Source organism: Hypanus sabinus, chromosome 8 (assembly GCF_030144855.1).
Source record: "Hypanus sabinus isolate sHypSab1 chromosome 8, sHypSab1.hap1, whole genome shotgun sequence".
Taxonomy (NCBI): Eukaryota; Metazoa; Chordata; class Chondrichthyes; order Myliobatiformes; family Dasyatidae; genus Hypanus; species Hypanus sabinus.
Window position 1 is genome coordinate 161,637,783 of NC_082713.1, and position 24,296 is coordinate 161,662,078.

A 24,296-nucleotide genomic window follows, 5' to 3' on the forward strand; every position below is an offset into this window, starting at 1 on the left:
GTGTGTGCCAATGAAATGTAGCTAATGAAATATTTCAAGTGTTGAGGATGTGGTGACTCCTTGTAAACAAACCAAAAGTCACTGAGACGCTGAGTGAAGGAATGTCACACTGTGTGACCTGCTTCCAACTAACTGAATTGCAAATGGAAAAAATACATTTTTGATTCTTTATTACAAGCCAACAATAAAATCATTCAAACCTTCCATAATTCATATGAAACAAACAAGAGATTTGAACACGATTGATAGATAATTCCAATTCCTTAAGGAAACTAACAGTAATTATGCCCTGCATGACTGTTTTTACTGTACAGCGTTTAAATGCACCGACGTTTGTTATTTGTTTGTTTGTGTTTAACTGGACCAAATTCACACAAGAATGAGCCAGTCAATGAAAAATATGCGCTCCCTTACTCACCCCCTCTCTGTGCTGCAGAAGAGGTAAACAGGTGGCTATGTTAGTTCATTTTAACCGCCACCCAACACCACTAACCACTACACTAAACCATGTAACCAGTTACCGTAACCCAGAGTGAGGATAAGCAACACAAGTACAATACAAACAATAAGTAGCTACATGGCTCGAACAGAGGAGTTGCACAGAGTTCAACCAGTGAACCTACTGCTCCAATAAGCTTCCTCCCATTTTACTTGATTCAGTTTTTTTTCCAAGTTATTTATCTAAGTGGCATTTAAGTGCATCCATGTTACTTGCCCTAACAGGAAGTAGCAAATTCCATATTTTACGACCATTAGACATAAAAGAATTTGCCCATTGTCTGTTCTGCAATTTACTCACATTAACAGTTAATTACTGTGTTAATGATTGAAGCCAGATTATGTCATGATGATAGGAGTTTGCTACAATATTCTATAGAACAAATAATTTCTTCAGCCACTTCTGAAAATTGTAGCTGCTACTATGCATTTTTATTATAATTAGTGCAGTAAGAGTTCAGTCTCTTTTAAATGATAAACAAACACTAAATAATTTATTATCATGTTGAAATAATTAGTGTTGCTGTCAAAAAGCTCTGAACACTAAGTAATCCTTGTAATGATTTTCTGATGTTTACATTAGATAAAGCAATCAATAAGGTGTGAGGGTTGCTGAAGCAATTAGGAGACACAGCCCTCACTTAACAGTAATTTTATGTACTAGAGTTGCAGACTCTGCAGCCTGCAGACCCCTCCCCGTCTGTCAACAAGGATCCCACTGATAATAAATTCATCTTAGCGTTCTGACCATGAACATTGGCATCTTGTTTCATGATCTCATGTTTATTTATTGAGATACAACGCAGAATTGGTCCTTCGAGCTGCACTGCCCAGCCATCTCTTGATTTGATCCTAGCCCAATCACAGGAGAATTTACAGTTCCCTATTGACCTACCAACAGGTCTGTCTTTGGACTATGGGAAATTGGATCACCCAGAGGAAACTCGTGGTCATAGGGAGAACATACAGTCTTAAAAGGTTGTGGTGGGAATTGAACCCAGGTCGCTAACACTGTAAAGTGTTGTGCTCCCCTCTATGCTCTCATGCTGTTCCAAATAACCCAATGAAACATTGATTGTCCATTTATCTCCAGAGGTGCTGCTTGTCCTATTGAGCTCTAACAGTTTGTGTGTGGTGACTGTTCCATCAGAATCAGAACCCGGGTGTTATTTTGATATTTGCCATGGAATTTGTTGCTTTACAGCCGCATTTCAGTGCAAGATAAAATTTAGTTTAAATTCCAGAAATAAATAAATATATAGCACAAAAGAGAAAACAGAGGAGGTGCTTATGGACATCTTTGAAGATTCAGTTCTGTTTTTCGTATGTAAACACATTTCCCCTATTGATTTTAGATATTTGTTCCGTGTCTGTGAACAATTTTCAGATTCAGATTTGATTCTTTTTCACATATACATTGAAACATACTGTACAGTGAAGTGTGTCGTTTGTGCTAACAACCAACACACCTACGGATGTGCCGGGGGCAGCCCGCAAGTGTAGTCACACACACTCTGGCACCAACGTAGCATGCCCACAACGTTCAGCAGAATAATACAGAACATACCAATGCAGAACACAACCAGCACCAAAACAATACCATTCCTCCCTACCACCCACCCACCCATGCACAAACACACAGTCCTACAACCCCAGGACATACTCCCCGATGACAGGACCCCAAACTCTAGGCCTCAAACTCATTTTCCACTATCCGTACACAACGCTCGTCCTAGGACTCGTACACCAACTTGGCATATTAGCTAACTCTGCCATGTGACTCACCGATGGGAAGGCCACTTTTCATAAGCAATGTACGTCTAGGGTCAGTATGACTTGGGGTTCAACCAAACAGGAATGTTGGGATGTTCTGATTAAAGGAACCTCAACTTGAGCAAACGCTGTCCATACAGTGTTATCAGTCACCAAGAAATATCATATTGTATAGAATATCAAGGAAGTGTATTTACCAATTTTCCACTTCATCAAGCAATTAACAGAGGGAAAAAAAGAAAGATAAAAGGCTCCATTATAGTTAAATCAGCCTAAATGTGCACACAAACATCTGAACTCATTTCTGTAGCATCTGGGTGTATCGTTTTACTCACCAGCCATAGGTAGTACTTCCCTTCTTGGAATCCTTCATATTGTGAAGGACTCATTGCAATGGGGTCTCTTTCAGATGGGATCTTCCAGGTGTCTTTCCTGGTGCTCTTCTCTCTGCTCCTCTCACCCGAAAGACCCAAGCCAGGCTACTGTCCTCCAAAAATCTCTTGCCATCCAGCTCTCTAAAACCTTCTCTCACATCCCATAATCCTGATTGGCTGGCATAACGTTCCTAAATAGGACAATATGGTTCCTTATCTTTAGCTGAGCCAAAGCACTCTTCCCAGCAGGGCACACTGCTTTTGCAGAAAACTGCTAAAATAAAATACCTCACAGCACAGCAGTAGAAATCTTAAATCTCAGTAGAGATTCTGCTCTCCTCTCTGTCTTTGGTTAGCCATTTTTGCTTCTACAACTCTTCAATTTTTCTTTTACAAACTCATCAGCTTATGGTTTTCCAGAGGTCTGTAATGATTCTGACAAACAAGTAGAAAACTTACAGTAGTACTGAGGTTAATAGGCTGCTGCTCAGACTTGATGAGGTTTCAATTGCAAGCTATATATTCATGGGCACGTACTGTGTGCTTCAAAACACTGAGTAGTTATAGATCAAAGAAGGCACAACAAAATCTACACTTCATTAGGAGTTTGAGGGGAATTGGTATGTCACCAAAGACTTTCACAAGTTTCTACAGACGTGCAGTGTAGAGTATTCTAACTGGTTGCATCACGGTCTGGTATGGGGGGAGGGCATTGCACAGGATTGAAGCAAGCTGCAGAAAATGGTAAACTCAGCTAGCTCCATCAGCCTCCCCAGCACCAAGGACACATTCAGAAGAGTGGAATCCATCATTGATGACCCCTGTCACCCAGGACATGCTCTCTTCTCATTGCTGCTATCAAGGATACGGAGCCTGACGATACGCACTCAATGTTTCAGGGACAGCTTCTTCCCCACCTCCATCAGATTTCTGAATGGACCGTGAACACATGAACACCACCTCCCTTTTTGCACTACTTATTTATTTATATAAGTAACTCTCTCTCACTCTCTCTCACTCTCTCTCTCTCTCTCTCTCTCCCTCCCTCCCTCCCTCCCTCCCTCTCTCTCTCTCTCTCTCTCTCTCGTAACTTTGTTTTTATTAATAATATTGCAATGTACTGCTGCCTCAAAAACAACAAATTTCATGACGTATGGCTGTGATATTTGACCTGATTCAGATTCTGATCACACTAAAACTGAATCACTAGGTTATTTCCTGTGTCACCTCTCAACTCCCAAGTTTTGAGAAATGAGATGTTGGTTCAGTATTCAGTGGCGTGTAGGAGATTGCCAGTGGTTGTTGTGAGGATCTTTCTCCTTTTAGGATTATCTAGAACTAGAGGGAGAAGTTTCAGAATAAGGGGCTATTGGAGCAGAGTAGGCCTATTGAACCATCGACTCTGCTCTGCCATTTGATCGTGGCTGATTTATTATCCCTGTCAATCCCACTCTCCTACCTTCTCCCCACAACTTTTGACACCCGTACCAATCAAGATCCCATCAACCTCCACTTTAAATATACCTAGTGTCTTGGCATCCACTGCTGTCTGGCAGCAAATTGCAGAGATTCCCCATTTTACAGAATGATGGACCAGGCTTAAGAGACAGATTAATCTGCTCCTCCACCTATTTTTCACCCTTTATTGTTTAAGAATAGTCACAATAGCCCGTGAGCTTCACTCTAAAGTACATAAATATTCCAAGAAGTTCCTTGGTCATATTAAAATGTAATTAGTAGGAAGCCAAACTCACCATTTTGCCACTATAAACATTGACACTATAATACACAAATCCCACCACACCAAATGCTGTTTACCTCTAAGTATAGTCAGGGCTTAATATGCTGGCTTCTGTTCTACAAACAGTTTCATTGGGAGTATGTGTGACAAAACTCAAAATATATGTTAGCACTTTTAAGAAAATATACAAACTTGCCACCATATGTTGTACCGTGGGAGTTATGTTTATATATAAGAACACTTGTCATTTATAGAACTTCATTAATGCATCAAAATAACATTCCAATGTCCAGTACCTCAATAAAAACAGTTGTTGGCAACCCACACTGATAGGAATTAGATAACTGACTTCATTTAGGGAACATCTTGCAGCAAAAGTTTGATCTTAGGTTATTCACAGTATGGTGTTGTCTTTCCTGTTGTCATTGTTATATAGCGGAGGATTTTAGGGCCAGAGGGCACGGAGTAGAGGAATGTCCATTTAGAACAGAGATGAGGAGGAATTTCTTTAGCCAGAGGGTGGTGAATCTGTGGAATTTGTTGCCACAGGTGGCTGTGGAGGCCAAGTCACTGAGTGCATTTAAGGTAGAATTTGATAGGTTTTTCATTAGTCAGGGCGTGAAAGGTTGTGGGGAAAAGGCAGGAGAAGGGGTTGAGAAGGAAAATGGAACAGCCATGAGAAAATAGCAGAGCAGACACAATGGACCAAATGGACTAACTTTGCTCCTATATGTTATGGTCTTATATTCATTTATTGTCTGAACCAAGTTGTCCCTTAGTTTAGGAGGCAGTTAAGACACAACAGCATAGAGGATCCAGGTCACATGTAGGCTAGACTAGCTGAGAATTGCAGATTTCCTTCACTGAAGGAAGTTAGTGACCACAAAGGTTTGGTAGGTTCCTGCCTACTGGTGATGAAACTATGTTTTTTAGACCTCAAATTTTACTTATTATTTCAACTTAAACTACCAAAATGAGATTGGTTTCAAATCTGGTTTTCTGGAATCATGTTCCGGGATGTGAACCATTTTGCTAACATGCCTCAGAACAGTAAAAAGACTGTGAAACTTTAGAAATTAACTCTGGAGCTCTGGACTCCAGCAGCTGAATAAATGGCTGCCAGTGGTGGAATGGTTACATACACAGATGTGCAAGAGTAAACATCAGTGGAACAAATTTGGCTTGGAAGGTTATAAGGTGAAAAGAGGCAAGTCAAGGAATACTTTTAAAGGAAAGGAAAAACCATTTAATTTTGGAGTCTAACTTGACCAGCAATTTCAATGCATACTGGACTTCAAGCAAATCATAAACATGAAAAAATCTGCAGATGCTGGGAATCCAAAGCAATGCGCTCAAAATGCTGGAGGAATTTGGCAGGTCAGGCAGCACTTATAGAAATGAATAAACATTTGACATTTTGGGCTGAGACCCTTTTTCAGAAGCCCAGATGAAGGGTCTCGGCCTGAAATGTTGATTGTTTATCCATTTCCCTAGATGTTGCCTGACCTGCTGATTTCTTCCAGCATTTTCTGTGTGTTGCTTTGAACTTTATGGAAGTTAGCAAACAGTTTTATTGGCAAACTTTCAAAGTTCAAAGTAAATATATTATCAAAGTATGTATATGTCACCATATACTTCTCCGAGATTCCTTTTCTATTGGACACTTACAGTAAATACAAAGGATCACAACAGAATCCATGAGGATGCACACGCAACAAAGACAATAAACTGCAAATACAAAAAGAAAACAAAACTAAGTAATAATAAGTAAATAAATAAGCAAAAAAAAGCATCGAAAACATGAGTTGAAGAATCCTTACATCAACAGAACGAAGAAATTCAAACCTAGGTTTGATTTAAATATATATTAATGAAAAAAAGAATGGAAGAAAACTTTGTATTACACATTATTGTGCCTTTCTGCCACATTCCGGATTACTTTAACCAAAATGTAAACACCAATGAGAAAACTTCCATTATGTGTTATTGAGCCAGTACTCTCAGGAACAATAAAAGTGTTTTATGTTTATTTTCTATTAATACAGTGATTTATTTTTTCTTCATTAACATTTATAGGGATAACCAAAATAATGAGAATGGGCTTCGGTTATTTATTTATATGCTTGTTTATTGATTGAGATAAAATGTGGAACTGGCCCAGCCGGCTCTTTGAGCCACGCCATCTAATAATTCCCCAATTTAATCCTAGCCTAGTGTTTCCCAATCTTTTTTAGCCAAACGCCTCCCAAAGCACGTTCATATTTGCCAATGACTCCTAACACCAGTCTTAGGCACAATACACTTTCTGGCGCCGCCGTAGTGTAAGAATATTTCTACCATATGCTAACAGGATAAAAGTTATTCTGCTTTAAATGTTTATTTGTCATTAAACCTAGCTGTACAGCAGCTTCGATATCAATGTGATCGTTGAGCTTGATGGTTTTTAGCAAGAGTTGAAATAGCTGGTTCAAGTTGCGACAGCAAAAGCCTTAAGTCCGCACACGTAACAATATCCAAGCAGATTCTGTTCTTTGTGAGTATGGGGTTCTCTGCACTGGAGCCTCTTTCAACAAAGGATGGAAATGCAATGAAGAGTAGTTTGGCTCTTCTCCAAAGACCAGGAAACTTCATATGATGGTATAGCCATATAGCAGAAAAGCCAACATTTTTGAAAAGCATTTTTGCTTCTTCATCATTCCGAGTTTTGATAATTTCTTCTTGCAAGCTCTCTTGTTCTTGCAGAGAAATGGTCTCCCATCTTGCGGAGAAATGGGGTTAATTACCCAGTCCAGAATTTCCAGATCATCCAAATTCTTGAATCAATTTTGAAAATACTTCTTTAGTTACTGTGGGTGTAAACAGTACTCTTGTAAATCACCATCTGTGAAAGAGAGAGCCTTACTTCCCATGCGGGGAAACTGTGAAAACATTCTTCTCCCAATGTTTTGCTTATATATTTCCAATTTTCGGATAAAAGTGGACAGTGCATATTTTGCCTGGGTTAAATTAAAATTCTCACCCCACCATTTCATACTTAAGATGTTCATTTTGTCATACAGATTGGCTGGGTATGCCACATCTCCAGGTAGAAATTCAATGTTGTTTTCCATGCTTTTGTCGACTTAGAGCAAAAATTCAACCACAGTGTCAAAAAGATCAAAGAAATGATCAATAAAGATCAAAAAAAGATCAAAGATTAAGCAGCAGTCTTTTTGATAGCTAGTGCACTTCAGTGTGAAGAAGCAAGCGTTCAAACTCTTCATTGTTATCTTGGCATAACTAAAGAAATGAACTTTAATTTTGTTGATAACAGATATTACAAGAGTCATGCTTGAAAAATAACTGCTGCCTGAAGTTTCTGGCTGTGAGTTGTTGACAATGAATTACACTTTGGTTTACAAACAGAATCGGAAAGTTTTTTCCCCCATAAATGCCACTAAATCAGCATGGCAACCTGTCATATATGGTATTCAATCTGTTGCACAAGAAATCATGTTCGTAATCGGAATAGTTGCATCCTCAATATAAACTTTGAGCTCGTTTAAGATTGATTCTCCATTGATATTTGGGTTTTAACTTTTTACAAAAGAGAATCTCTTCATAAATATTTCCATATTTGATAAACCGTGCATATGCCATTAGCTATGCCTCATTATCTTTCACAGTTGATTAATCCAGTTGTGTCCCAAATTCTGTTTTGTAGCTCTGTGCATAGTTGATACTCAATGTCTTTACTCATTTCATCAATACGAAGAGCTACAGAGTTATTACTCAGATATCCATTTGGAGAACAGTGATGAGCACTTCTGATACAGCAGGCGTTATTAATCTTTTACCAAATGTTTGAGGATTTTCTATACTTCGCTATCATTTTGGAAATATTATAAGAAGCAATGAGACCATTATCAAGGTCATTTTTTGCTTTCTTAGTAATTGACTTTCAAATGCTTCTTTCATCTTCTGGAACTGAGTAATACCATAAGTAGCCTTTTCAGGATGTCATTTATGGAAGTGTTCCTGCAATCTTGATGGTTTCATGGCTTCATTAGACGGTACAGTATTACAAATATGACACATGGGGTGTCACTGATCTGACGGGATGAAATAAAACCATACTTCAGTTATATAACATTGTATTGATGTACAAACGTTTGTACTTTCTGTAGTTTCTGTTTCTTAGCAAGATTGGAATTCAAAGCTTCACAGCCTTCAGACTCATAGAGATCACACCATACGTATTTATCCATCATTAACGGGCTAAATTAAAATTAAAAATTAACTCTGGGAATGCCTATTGGATGCTGACAAAGGCAGTGAGTTGACACAGATGGAATGATGGTAGTGGTATGTGAAGGAATGACAAGGTGAAGATGAAGATGATTACAACAGTGAAAATTATGTTGACAAATATTCAGATTGGAATCTGAATGTTAGTCGGGTTAGAGCTGGTGTTCGGCAAGCTACCTTTACTCTATTCCCATTAGTGCAATTGCCCACCTCTGGTCCCATAATCCCCAAAGGTGGTTCTATAATCCCCAAAGGTGGTTCTTGGCTGCACATATGAAGCCAAGGTCACTTTGAACACCTCAAGAGGAATCCTTGGGGTCAGCAGGTTCACTGACTGGCTCTATTTCACCGTTTGACTCCAACCACTGTTGCATCGTTGAGCAACCTGTTTTCCATACATCTGAAGAGAAAACTGGGAGGGTGTGCGTGACCTTCCATCTGTTAAGTTGCATGAACTTGTTCCGTGCTGCAAGTTGGGCATATTGGTTGCTAATTTATGCATCCCCAATGATGTCTGTTTGGATGGTACGGTCGGATGAGATTGACGAGTTTCAGACGTGTTGTGGCAACGAGCGCTCTTTGTTTACAGAACCATGGTTCTTTCTGCCTTCCAGTGTCTCAGTCTTTTTTTTTGGAAATGCTTGCTCTACTAATGGTCACACACAAAATGGTGGAGGAACTCAGCAGGCCAGGTACATTTAACGTTTCAAACTGAGACCCTTCATCACCACTACAGGTCCCGTGCCTCAAGTTAAGGTGCCACTTACTGACCCTTCCCCCCTCCCCCAAGAATCTTGAACACCCCCATGGAGGGCAGTACCATCCCCGTTGTGAATCACTGTCCTACCCTAATCACAGGACAATGACAAGAACCAATTAGCCTACCAACTGGTACATCTTTGGACTGTAGGAGGAAACCAGAGCACCTGGAGGAAACCCACAGAGTAACAGGGAGAGTGTAGTAACTCCTTACAGGCAGGAAATAGTAACATCTTGGAGAGTGTACTGTTCTCTCTGTTCTTCAGTGCTGTATGAACTCATTTCCATATTGTCCAGTTACCAGGGTATTTTCCTTGAAGGGACTTCATGAACCTTTTACATCAAGTATGCTTTTATATATTTTAAAGGTTTTAGTGGGGATTATCTGATTCACTGTTACTGCATCATCATCCTAAACCCATCCAGCCAACAGTTAGGAGATCCTGTGCCAGTGTGTGTTTTGTTTTAAACAGCTGCTTCACAAAATCACTGATAATCTTTCCATTAATAGCTGGCCATGAGAATGTTTATTTATTTAGGTTTAGATGTGGGTGTAATATAGAGATAAATAGAGAGTCTGTTGCAGTAGCAGCTGTTAAATTACTTCAGTAGTTTTCCAGTGGGCTGGATTAAAAATCCATAGACCTGAGTTCAGTGACTATTGAGGCAGCTTAACAATTCAGTTAATAATTTGGAACTTAATTTAAAAAAATACAGTTCCACTCAGTAATTATGACAGCTGTCCTTACCTGGTCTATGTTTGATATCAGACCCATCAATATGGTTGACTTTCATCAGGCCTAACAAGCCACATAGGCCAAGGACAGCTAAGGCTGAGCAATAAATGCAGGCCTTGCTTGACAATGCACCCATAAATGATGAAGGAACACAGCAGGTCCAGCCACCTCTATGGAAACAAATAAACAGTCGACGTTTTGGGCTGAGACCCTTCTTCAGGCCTTGCTTGAGACGTCCAGATGAAGATAAACGAAGGAAAAATTCAAAAACCCGATTTCCAAATGAACCTTGTCAATCTCTCTTCATGACGTATAATGAGGTGGCACAATGGCTCAGCTGGTAGTGCTGCTGCCTCACAGAGACACTGACTCAGGTTCAATACTAACCTCTGGTGCAGACTGTGTGGAGAGTGTATGATGCCCCTGAAACACCACTGGTTCCTCTAAGGCCTCCAGCTCCCTCTCCCATCCAAAATCCATGATGTTCTGTAGGTTAATCAGTCACATTAACTTGCTCCCGGTGAGTAGGTAGGGAGTAGAATTGATGGGAATGTGGGGCAATAGGTTACAGGGGAAATTATTAAGGCAGTGACTCGGATTGCAGTGTAAGTCATTATAGACGAGGTGGATTAAATGTCATAAGAAATCATGGCGGTATTACGGTTGGCTAATTGCAATTGATAGCCTCAGGCATCAGAGCTATGATCAAATATGTCAACTTGTAGCAACCTTGACCCCAGAAGAACTTGCTTATCTATCCAATGCCTGTGAAGGCGGATTCACTTATTCACAATTAGATAACTGAAAGTGATGGGTTCGAGCCTGCACCGGGAAACCAGCGGGTGCTCGGAGCTCCTTGTGCCGTCTTAAAGTTGCACATCTAATGATGCTGCTTGAACCTGCTTGGCATCTCAGCATATTGTGTTATTTCAGATTCCCAGCATCTGCAGCTTAATGTCAGAGCGCATTAGTGCAATTCTCATGAGCAGACACTAAAATGCTCACATTATTATTCTGTCAAATTAAGGTGCAGATATCCAGCAGCCCCCCCCCCCCCATTTTCCTTCCTTCAGGGTAATGGTGGTGGAAACAAAAAAAGAACAAAATATAAGGCCTTGCTGATGCTTGCAATCTGAAGTGTGAATAGGGACATAACTGGACCTGCTCAGCATGTCAATCAGGCCGAAACAGGCGAGCTGACATTTCTGAAATGTGTATCTTATCGACACTGGAATCCGTGTAGGTCCGACCTTGTGTGCACGACCATGTGTTCTTTCAACCCGTGTCTCTTAGGGTTGATAACAACACACAGAGAGAAGGCAGCTTGGCCCCTTGAGCCTGCTTAGCCATTTGGTAAGACTGTAGCTGATAAAACTGCTGGTCTCCAGTCTTCTGAATGATTCTCCATACTGCTTGATTTCCCCTGTAGATCTGGCAATCTGTTTCTCCATCAACTGGGAGATGGACGCTCCATCTCAAGAATAAACAAGTGGATTTCAGCTTTCCTGATGTTCAAATTGTCCAGGCCAACGTATTGGTTGTTGCCATTCCAGTAAAAAAAATGCAACCAAAGGCAATATCCTTCAGACAGTTCGCAAAACTACTTCTTTCACTTCTTTTACTATTTTTTGCAAATATCATTCTGCTACTATTGGAGCCTGTGATCTACACTTTGGTGGTGTGTTTTCAGGCCAATTGAGTGACCTAGCACTTTGCTGTCTCTGACGGAGCTCGGTGAGGTTTTGAGCAGAGTGTGGGGCCCGGAGGCCAAGAAGCCTTGAGATGGGACACGAATTCACGATCACGTCCACTTCTCACTGATTAACGTGCTGAGGAAGATAGAAATCAGCGAGGACGAGGGGGAAAGGCAAGCGCGTGTTCAGCACTGTCTGCCTGCTAATGACTGGCCTCGGTCTCCCTCTCGCTTGATGCTGCTGGAGGGTGGTGCCAGAGTCTTGGGTCTTGGGCAAAGTTTAATCAATGCAGTTTGTGGATTGGACGCTGTAGTTTATGTAATGATGTGTTTCTGGTCACTCATTTTCTGTCGCTATTTTGTGCAATTTTGACCAAGAGCACAATGGCCAAATGCTTTATGTTACTCAATGATGGGATGGTGCAAGCTGAAAGCTTACATACCGCAACAGTTTCCAGCTTTTGTTGCATACCCACTTGACAGCTTGATTCCGGACTTTGCATTTCAGTAAGAGGAAGTCCTGCTGACCCCTATGCAGTTGAACTTGAACTTTGCACAATTAAAGTAATCTGTAGTTCATTGTATATTGTAGTCCAAGTTTTCTCTTCGAAAGAAAGTATAAGAAAATGTTTAGTTAGAAACATAGAATAGAAGCGTAAAAACCTACAGCACAATACAGGCCCTTCCGCCCACAAAACTGTGCCAAACATGTCCTTACCTTAGAAATTATCTAGGGTTACCCATGGCCTATTTTTCTGAGCTCCGTGTATCTGTCCAGGAGTCTCTTAAAAGACCCTATCGTATCTGCCTCCACCACCGTCGCCAGCAGCCCATTCCACACACTCACCACTCCCTGCATAAAAAAACTTACCCCTGACATCTCCTCTGTACCTACTTCCAAGCACCTTAAACCGTGCGCTCTCGTGTTAGCCATTTCAGCCCTGGGAAAAAGCCTCTGATTATCCACACAATTAATGCCTCTCATCATCTTATACACCTCTATCAGGTCAGCCCTCATCCTCCGTCACTCCAAGGAGAAAAGGTCAAGTTCACTCAACCTATTCTCAGAAGGCATGCTCCCCAATCCAGGCAACATCCTTGTAAATCTCCTCTGCACGCTTCCTAATGTTCCATACTCACTTCCCTGAGCACCTCGATTTTATCTGGCTCAAACCGAGGCTAGATGAAGGTTCTGAGCTTAGCTGCAATACCTACCGTAACATCCAGAAAAAGACTTAGAGGTAACCTTGAAGTGATACTTCAAAAATCTCAATTGTGTTTGTCACAATGTGCCTCATATCTTAAAGTGAGGCAAAATAAATGCCATTTTGGGAAGCAAAAATGTAATGAAGTTTGGGGGGGGGGTGTGGAAAGCAGAAAAATTTCAAGAAAAGTGAAGCAGTCGTCTCAAGTCTGTGCCTTTCAAAGACAGAAACATAGCCAGCTGACTTTGAAGATTACTGATCCGATGCAACATGGCTGCAAGACAACATCCCATGCACTATCAGTCTTTAGTCCATACTACTCAGGGAGTTGTGCTTATATTATTTTGTGACTGTATTGTGCTTTATCATAACCATATGTGCTATATCATGTCTATTTGTGCTGTGTGTGACTAAATGTGTACTGTGATTTGCACTTTGGCCTCAGAGGAATGATGTTTCATTTAGATGTTCTATATACATGTGTATGGTTGAATAACAATAAACTTGAACTTGAGCAACTTTTATTACAGTGGGGTGATTAGAAAAGTTATGATCCAGAGGTGGGAGAAGAAACTGCTGTCCAATTTCTCTTGCTTAAAGTCCTCGTGAATATATTCAGGATCTGCGTACTTTTGCTGAAGCTGAGAACCACATTGGGGGAAAAATATGAAATGCTGCTTTCAGTTTTTATTATTTCCATCCCCACATTGGGATGCACTATTTGTCATTAATCCTGCCTTTCTTCAGGTGACATACCCATTGTTTCAACATCATTTTACTTTCAGTAATGTCTTGGTATTTATATTTTGTATTTTTTAAAAATTATCAGAGGACTGCTCTTACAAGAAAATGACCGGTTCTCGGATGCTCTGCACTACTATAAATTGGCTATTGGAAGCCGACCCACCCTGGCATGTAAGTAAATGCTTAACTTTGTTGAAAACATTAACTCACTCTTTGCTTTTCAAAATAGCTAATTAGTCATACATTTTTCTCATTTGAAGTAAGGCACTGTTATCCAGATTTGGGGCACTAATTTAAAACGATCCAAATGTTGGTTGGTCAGTGCTCATTACGATGAGCCAATTAAAGTGTCAGTATGTTAATTTATGGCTATTTCTCTTTGCAGTAATAGTGACGAAAACTCAAATTCACTACTGTGATGAAAGACTAATTATACTCCAGTCTCTGCTCAATTAGCAAAAAAATGTTTTTTTTTTGGTTGCCAATTATTTTATTTATTTGGAAATAGTTCTGGTGCATTGATGTTTGATTCTTCCATATGTTTCTGCTCAAAACTCCAGACCAAAGTCAAAATGACAAGGGTCAGGCCAAACTACTCCTAATTGGATAGTTGTATTTATTTTTGAGATGTGCATTTCTTCTGATATTGCAATGGCATTGTGCAAATTGAGCTCAAATGGCTTTTGCCTCAAGATAGAAGGGAATGGATTTACCCACCCTATCAGTTGCAAGAGTTCGGAGTTTATCCATCGACACAAAAGAACCAAGGATTTCCACTGAAAGACAATAAGTGCATTTGGTTAAACCTAGGCTGCTTATTCGTATTTACTTACTTACTGCCCTTTACACCACTGGTGTTTAGGGCAGCAATGAAGGTCCTCCGTCTCTGGCAGTGTTCAGGGTTTCCTTTATCATGTCAATAGCTTCCTCTTGGTTTTCATTACTATCCGTCATGCTTATTCCGAGCAGAGATGCGGGAATACTGTTGTACTCAGATGTAGAAGGATTAATCGTTGCTCTTTCCATAACAATTTTGTTTGACCAGTCAGGGTTGTGAGCCCTGAGCTGAACCCCTGAATCTGGGGGACCGGTGGACCACTCCTAGTCTGGCCTCTACCCTTTGACCTGTTTCGCATGGGTGACTCTACCAAGAGCCAAAGCATAAAGCTCCACCCAGTGTAGCTCTCTGAGTCATTGAGGCACGCAAGCCTCCAAACCACACCAAGGTTGTGGCCCTTTTAGAGGTATTTATCTGCAATACTTGAGAAATACTGGTTCACAAATGTAAGTAAGCAGGAATATCAAGTGCACAGAATTACCAGAAACACAGTTTATGTAAGGGGTTGTTAGACACATTAAATGATTTGTTATGCAAATTTCCTGCCATTATATTTTGGTTGGTTAATTGTAATGTAGGACTGCTTTAAGACTAGGGCCATTTTTTGTGTTTGATATGCATATTATCCTACCTGTAGTCAGCAGCATCTTTTTTAATGACTAACAGTGGAAATTTCAGACTTGTGTGACAAATGACACTGAAAAGAGGGAACATATCCCTTGTGCTTAATTAACATTTCTGGCTGTTGTTGATTCTTTCTTTGTTCTTGTTTTGCAGCTGCCTACTTGAACACTGGGATTATTTTAATGAACCAGGGACGGTTAGAAGAAGCAAAGAGAACCTTTGTTATATGTGCTGAAATTTCAGACGAAAACCTGAAAGATCCTCACACTCACAGAAGTTCAGTAACAAGCTGCTTATACAACTTGGGCAAACTTCTCCATGAACAAGGACAACATGAGGTACGAGTAGAGAAAGAAGCACTATTATAATGGCGGGTTTGCAAGCATTACTGGAACAAGGTGGTCATGGTAGACCTGGCAATTCCTTGGGAAGACTGGATAGAGCAGGTGTTTGAGCGTAAAAAAGCCAAATGCCAGGAGCAGTGCTCGAGGCGTGTGGAGGGCACAGTGTGAGCCGTTTGAGGTGGGGTGCAGAGGATTGGCTGGCTGCTCGCTCTGCAGAGCCGACTATCTCCTTGGCGTCATGGGGCTGCAAAGAAAGGAGTCATCAGCACTGTCACAGAGGCTGCTCTTGACGGTAGGTCAAGAGGTGAGACTCATGGCCAATGCTGTTGGGACACAAGCCGGGGCCTGATCAACCGTGGCTGGCTCGCCTGGGAGAGAGTGTCTGATGTTGAAAGAGCTGAAAGACCCGAGGGCCCCAGGATACATCACTGATGATGTGACCCAACGCTTCTTTGGATGTATCTCAGCATTGAACTGATGTAATTCAGACACTCGGGCTCGAACCACTCCAGTACATCATGGCTCAGAGATTTACCACTTTAAATGCATGGTGTATGACCAGTAACAAATCAAGTCAAGTCAAGTCACTTTTATTGTTCACTCTGACCATAACTGCTGGTACAGTGCATAGTAACAATGAGACAATGTTTTTCAGGACCATGATGTTACATGACACAGTACAAAAATTAGACTGAACTAGGTAAAAAACAACACAGAAAAAAACTACACTAGACGACAGACCTACCCAGGACTGCATAAAGTGCACAAAACAGTGCAGGCATTACAATAAATAATGAACAGGACAATAGGACAGTAATGAGTCAGTCCAGGCTCTGTGTACTGAGGAGTCTGATAGCTTGGGGAAGAAACTGTTACATAGTCTGGTCGTGAGAGCCTGAATACTTCGGTGCCTTTTCCCAGACGGCAGGAGGGAGAAGAGTTTGCATGAGGGGTGCGTGGGGCCCTTCATAATGCTGTTTACTTTGCAGATGCAGCGTGCAGTGTACACATCCGTAATGGCGGGAGAGAGACCCTGATGATCTTCTCGGCTGACCTCACTATCCGAGATGGTGCAATTTCCGAACCAGGCAGTGATGCAGCTGCTCAGGATGCTCTCAATACAACCCCTGCAGAATGTGATGAGGATGGGGGGTGGGAGATGGACTTTCCTCAGCCTTCACAGAAAGTAGAGACGCTGCTGGGCTTTCTTTGCTATGGTGCTGGTGTTGAGGGACCAGGTGAGATTCTCCGCCAGGTGAACACCAAGAAATTTGGTGCTCTTAACGATCTCTACCGAGAAGCCATCGATGTTCAGCGAGAGTGGTCGTTCCGTGCCTTCCTGAAGTCAACAACCATCTCTTTTGTTTTGTTCACATTCGGAGACAGGTTGTTGGCTCTGCACCAGTCCGTTAGCCGCTGCACCTCCTCTCTGTAAGCGGACTCATCGTTCTTGCTGATGAACCACGGTCGTGTCATTGGCGAACTTGATGATGTGGTTCTAGCTGTGTGTTGCAGCACAGTCGTGGGTCAGCAGAGTGAACAGCAGTGGACTGAGCACACAGCCTGGGGGGGGGGGGGGGGCCCGTGCTCAGTGTGATGGTGTTGTAGATGCTGCTTCTGTTCTGGACTGACTGAGGTCTCCCAGTCAGGAAGTCTAGAATCCAGTTGTCTGGCCAAGTAAGCTCAGCTTTCCAGTCAGTTTCTGAGGGATGATGGTGTTGTTTAGGGTCTACTGCTGATCATGAAGCCCAATATACTGTGTGCAACATCACAGGGGTTACATTTCCACAAGCTGAAAGGCCCTTCCTCTATGTTCTTTGCAATGGTGGAGCCATTATTCTCTGAAGAGAAAAAAAAAATCAGTTATTCATTGATGAATATGGTGTTGTCACATATCTCTCCACTAACTCTCACCGAACGCAATGCCAGCACTGAGTTGATTTTTATCAAGTGTCTGTATTATTTGCAAGGAAAGTTCACATCCACTCCCACCAGGGATGGTAGGGGTCTTCCACCACACTGTTTACAAAGGGTTCCTTTTATACGTAACAAGTGGAATTTAATATTTCCAGCAAGCTCAGTCCTTCAGATACATTTGTTGTAGTCTGCCATCTGCAGTTGACTCATCTCTGCTGCTTCCTTATTTTTGTACAATGTTCAGTACAGTACGCTGTGCGCTTGCAGTCACTTAATTCCTTTAGTAAGCACATTTCTTGTAGTTTCTTCTTGTTTGTTTAGTCACATACATATATTAGCATAGCACTCTGTGATTGTACAACTCCATTTTGGATCTGATTGAGACATATAAGATTATTAAGGGATTGGACACACTGGAGGCAGGAAGCATGTTCCCGCTGATGGGTGAGCCCAGAACTAGAGGCCACAGTTTAAGAATAAGGGAAGGGGTAGGCCATTTAGAACAGAGATGCGGAAAAACTTTTTCACCCAGAGAGTGGTGGATATGTGGAATGCTCTGCCCCAGAAGGCAGTGGAGGCCAAGTCTCTGGATGCATTCAAGAGAGAGTTAGATAGAGCTCTTATAGGTAGCGGGGTCAAGGGATATGGGGAGAGGGCAGGAACGGGGTACTGATTGTGTATGATCAGCCATGATCACAGTGAATGGCGGTGCTGGCTAGAAGGGCTGAATGGCCTACTCCTGCACCTATTGTCTATTGTCATTTTGTTACATCAAATGGTTACAAAAAAGTATAAAGCTCAATACATATTTCGGCATTTCCTGTCACTTGGAAAGGATCCATTTATTTCTTCCTCTGTTTCCTGTCTGACAAACAGCTCACCACCCATTAATTGATATTACCTTCAATTCCCATGTATTTCCATTTTGTGATTATCCCCAGTTGTGAGACCTGTTGACAGCTTCTACAGCAGGGATGGATAGTTTGTTCCATAGGCTCTGTACTCTTTCTACAGTTTCACTTGAGTCTTGCATATTCACAGCAAAGAGACTTAAAAGGCTTAGTTTTTAAGAGCTGTTCCTTCTCATTTTTGAGTGATCATAGCCTAGGGAGTCTGATGAATTCAAGGATTCAAAGTACGTTTATTATCAAAGACTGTATGAGTTACACAACCTTGAGATTTGTTTGCTTACCGGCACCCGCAAAGCAAGAGACCCAACAGAACCCGATTTTTAAAAAAGCCCAACCCCAATGTGCACAGAGAAAGAGAGTAAAAAAACATAAATCATGCAAACAATATAAGCGAGCAACAACAGCAGTAACCCCTATAAATTGGTGAAGCAGCCCGGAGTAAGCCCAAAGCCGCCATATTGAGTTCATTATTTAATAAATCGATGAGTTTGTTACATTTTTTTTCAAGAAGGCTTTTATTGCCTTTGCTCTTTTTGTAATCTGTTGTTGTGATAGGGTTTGGAGTAGAATGTGGGAGTCTGATGGTGGGTATGTGAACAATCAGTCCTCCAGTCAGAACTAAAGAAGTACATTTAAAACCTTGGCACTGTGGATGTTGACTGGGATAGGATGCTGACGCTATTACACTTGTTGGAGCATTTGCAGAGACAGTAATGGCTGCATGTCCCCAGTGCTCTGGGGTGTCTGTGGAAGGTAATCCATGTTTCTGAAGCATCTAAAAGGACAGAGATTAATGGTCCCCTGTAGACTATGAGCTTTGTGCCAGGTTTGACGTCGTAATCTTCCAAAACTCTTTTCTTCAGAGATCCAAAACCTATGCTGGTGCAATAGAAATGGTAGTGACTTTTGTCAGTGATGTGTGTCTTTGTGGGATGTGGAAAGTGATTAAGATAGCAGAACCCCTTTGTCCTCCAGATGGGCATAGTTAAGGCAGAGGTTGATAGGCACTTGAATAATCCAAGCATGAAATGTTACAGGGAGAAGGCAGGAGATTAGAGCTGGGAGGGAAAATGGATCAGCCATGATGAAATGGTGGGGCTGACTCGGTGGGCCAAGTGGCCTAATTCTGCTTTTTTATCTTATGGTCTTATGCTAATTTGAAGCCTATTCTCTCATATGCTTTAGTGAAGCAGTCAATGCTGATTTGAGTTCAGCCTTCAAGTGTGTATGTGCACCTGCGTTATTTGCATAATGCACTTCAATAACTGAAATTGGAGTGATCTTGGTTCTGGAGTGCAAGCAATAAAGGTTCAACAGTTTTCCATTAGTGCTGTAGATTAGCTCCACTCCACTGAAGAGCTTGTTGAAGGTGAGGTCCCCTGTTGTAATGATGAAGATTGAGAAGGTGATTGGAGTGACAACAACAGTCTTGTTGAGTCCATCTGCATTGGAATTCGATTAGCAGAGGACCCCTTGATTAGAATCATGACTTGCATATCATTGTGTAACAGATGTAGAATGCAGATGAATTTTTAGGACAAGTATAATTGAGGCGAATCCCACCTAATCCTCAAATATAATTGGTGATGAAGTTGTAGGCTTTTGAAAGGTCAATAAAGAACACCAGCCCTGTAATTTGTATTTCTCTGCTTTTCTTTCCCTTTTGATTGCCCCTGATGACTCTGTTTTATCATTTTGGCAGCTAGGGTGTAGAGATTTTGTGACCACTGGCCCTGCAGAACCTACTCTCTCCTTGGCATTACGTGGGCTACAAAGAAAAATGTCATCAGGACCGTCATAGGGGCTATTGAGCAAACCATCAAATGACGATGGATCAAGAGGTGTGGCCTGTGGACAGATGCTGCTGGGACACAAGCCCGAGCCTGATTAACCCTGGTTGGGTTGCCCGGCAAGAGTGTCTGACGTCGAAAGACTGGATGACCCCATGTTACATCACTGGTTGTGTCTCCCAGCAAATCTTAGGATGTATCTCACCATCATGTTCCAGTCTGTAGCTACTCCCTGTGTAGAAACATTTCCATCACATTTCTTCAGAATCATTCTTCTATCACTTTAAATCTGTTTTCCTCGATCTGTAAATAGCCCACAGATAGGAGCAGATCTCCTTACCCTATCTATGCTCATCACGACCTTACACACCTTGAGCAAATCTCTTCTCAAACTGCTTTGCCCATGGGAAAACCGTCTCGGCTACTATATCTAACTGAAATGCCTCATTCCCAAACTCTTTTTAGTAAGTAGCTGCAGCTATTTTCTCTCACGTGCGACATGCTGTGTGTCTCACATCTTTCAGCAGGATCCTATTCTAAACAAGCTCTCAAGCTTATCTGGATAATCCCGGAAAAATATCTTTAAACAATCCATCACAAGTTAAATATCCCACTGTTCTCTCCTGAGTCTTTTCAGTTAAGCTACAGTGTGCCTGCTGAATGTACCTTAAACTAAGAAGTAATTCACGAGTGGGCAAGAAAAAGAGGGAAAGAGTTTATCACAAAGATTGAGCACCATTTTGCATATACCATTAAAGTACCTCATGCAAAAGGAGGCAATTTGTCCTACTGCCCTCTACTGTTGCTTTTGTTTCTGTTAAAAGAACATTGCCTCATACCCCAGCTCTTTGCTGCAATTATCTAAATTTCAAAATTATTTTTAAATTATTTGTTGAGATGCAGTGTGGAATTGGTCCTTCTGGCCCTTTGAGCCACATTGTTCAGCAATCCCCTAATTTAATCCCGGCCTAATTACAGGACCAATGACCAATTATTCTTCCATCCGGTATGTCTTTGGACTGTGGGAGAAACTGGAGCACCCAGAGAAACCCTTGCGGCCACAGGGAGAACGTACAAACTTTTTACAGGCAGCTGCAGGAATTGAACCCAGGTCACTGATACTATAAAGCATTGTGCTAACCACTATACTACAATGTCACACCCGAGTGTCTCTATTTAATTTTTAAAAATAAAATCAATTTCCACCATCTTTCCTGATTCACACAGCACTCTGAGTGAAATCTTTCATCCTCATCTTGACTCCATAACATTTTGCAAATTATTTTATATCTATTGTTTTTCAATATTCATTCTTGGTCACTTGCAAGACAAGTATTTATTGCCCATTCCTAAGTTATCCTTGGTAGGTGAACATTCTTCTTGAATGACTGTGCTCTTTCTGGTGAACGTACTTCCTGAGTACTGAAGCAGAGAGAGTGAGAGAGACTACCAGGAACTGGACCCAGCATTGATGAAGGATTGGTGGTATGTCTCTATGCCTGGACGATAGGTGACTCACTTCTTCACGGGCACTTGCTGCCTGCATTCTTCTTGGTGAAAGAGTTTTGGAGCAGCCAAAGCTAGTAACTGCATTGCATTTGGTAGATGGTGCACACTGCATCAAGTGCATGCCAGTGATAGAGGGAATGGTTAATGGAGTTCATAAAATGGCTGCTTTATCCATAGTGAAGTTGACCTCTGATTTTTTGGGCCATTTGTCAGAGGGAATAATTTTTCCCTAACTTGAATATTAAGTAATTTTGTTTTAGAACAGGAGTTCCCAACATTTTTTATGCCATGGACCCTTACCATTTACCGAGGTGTCTGAAGACTCCAGGTTGGGAACCCCTGTTTTAGATCATCACTGAATCTTCTTTGAGAACAGGTTTTACTTTCTAATCCCTTGTCATAACCAAATTAGCTTCATCCTCAGTAATCTTCTTTGAGAACAGACATTAGGAGAAATTTCTTTAGCCAGAGTGGCAAATCTGTGGAATTCATTTCCACAGGTGACTGTGGAGGGCAAGTCATTGGGTATATTTAAGGCAGAGGTTGATAGATTCTTGATTAATCAGGGCATGAAGGGATACGGGGAGAAGAGAGGAGATTGGGGCTGAGAGGAAAAGTGGATCAGCCATGATGAAATGATGGAGTATATTCAATGTGGCCAAACAGCCTAATTCTGATCCTATATCCTATGGTTCTACAACACAAAATCTAAACCATCTTTAAATGTTTATATCTTCCCTCAAATGTTGTGCCCAGAGTTATCCTCACTGCCTCCATTCAGGAGCTAACTGGTGATTTATAATGTTACAATATCAGCTTTTTATCTGTAAACTGAGTTGAAGGATATGCAAAGTAACCCATGTACTTGTAACTTATCTCATTAGGTTGCCCTGCCAGCATTTCAACACCAAGATTTCTCCACATCGGCACTCCCTGCCATTTCTTTGTACCATATTTTCCTAACTTCAACAGAATGGATGTGTCATGTTGGGTCATCAGTTAACACCTGACTCACATCCTGTCAAATATAAAATCCTTATGCAGACTTTGTTGGGTTGGGTTCATAAATTGTCCTATTCTACATCAGATCTCAAAAATACCAAACTTGATGAAAGTCGACTTACGTCGATATGGAAGCAGAAACCACGTTTTACTGGGTGTAAACTTCTCTTTGAATATGGCAGTGTTTCTGCCCTTGAAATCAACAGCCAAAGGATCAAAGGATCACAGCTTCCTCCACTGATAGCCACCTCTCTCTGCTGATTCTTTAAAAAATATGTTTTGCAGACTGGCAGAAACTAAGGAAATGTGTCAACACAAGGATGTTAGCTATCTCCTGTATAATCACAGTTTGCTTCTGAATCAGCTGTTGTTTAGGACCCCAGCAAACCACTGACTTCCTTATAGACTTGTTGACTTAGGCTTCAGTAATGGTCAACGTACTGTGGTGGTGTCTGGAAAAACAACTCCTTTTAAAGTAATTGATATCAAATGTTTAGTGCGGCCGTTTGTGGTTCAGTGGACTGCACTCTCACTTTTGAGTCAGTGGATTCAAGTTCAAATCTTGCAGCTTGAGCACAAACAACTAGGATGACACATCAGGGCCATACCAAGGGAGTCCAGCTTGGAAGTGCTTTTGCTTTTGGATCCAACTGAATTTTCTTTCAGGAGGTTACAAAGGTTTGTTTTGAAATACAAAGAAGTCAGCACCACTGTTTGGACCAGTATTTATACTTGAATAAGTATTTTAAAGGAACAAATTACCTGGCAACATGACATTGCGGTGACGCCTTGCTGGGCACCAGTTAACCACCATGTTTTCGACATTATATTTATGTGTACAGTTCAGAAGTCCTTCTATGGGCACAAAACATTTTGGGATGTTCTAGCACAACAGAGCAGAGAACGATGCTCTTCAGCACAAAATATCTGTGCCGACTTTGATAGTAATCTCTCTGCCTACACAATGTCCTTGTCCCTGTATTGCAGAGGTTCCTAACCTGAGGTCCGGGAACCCCTCAGCTAATTGTAGGTGCCCATGGCATAAAATCTCTGCCTGTTTTTAATGCTTCTTAAACCTATTGTCTTTAGCATTTGATACTCAGGGAAAAGGCTCTCACCATCAACCTTAGCTTTGTTTCTCATAGTTTTACAGTATTTACAGTGGATCCTGGTTAATTGGCCATCGGTTAATCAGTAAATGTGCCTATATGAGACAAACCTTAAAGAACAAAAACTACTGGACAAAATAGCTTGGATTTCCTTCATTTATTTGGGACTTTATGCCTCTTCACTGGGACAGGAGACGCATCGTCTTCTTCTTCTTCTTCTTCTTCTGCTGTTGCCGAACACTTTCTAACTAGCATCAGTTGCCTGAACTTGTGAGTCCATTAGTTACTACACCATGTGTTTGTGTTCAAAAAGAAATAGTTTTTGTTAGTTGGTGAGATATAAACTGTAAAACAATTCAGAACTGTTTTGCTCACTGTGGTTTCAAACATTCAGGCTTGATGATGAGAGAAACAGCTGGGGTGGAAAATAAAATGATTTCA

The 24,296-nt window shown here is 41.3% G+C and overlaps 1 protein-coding gene across 1 annotated transcript in view; it reads left to right on the forward strand.

Moving 5' to 3' along the window:
• Positions 1 to 24,296, forward strand: part of tmtc2a (transmembrane O-mannosyltransferase targeting cadherins 2a) — a 209,712-nt gene that overhangs the window by 125,594 nt on the left and 59,822 nt on the right. Inside the window, exons 5-6 of the mRNA XM_059978410.1 lie at positions 13,897 to 13,982; positions 15,427 to 15,611. Coding sequence (XP_059834393.1) covers positions 13,897 to 13,982; positions 15,427 to 15,611 — 271 coding nt within the window. The remainder of the gene's footprint in view (positions 1 to 13,896; positions 13,983 to 15,426; positions 15,612 to 24,296) is intronic.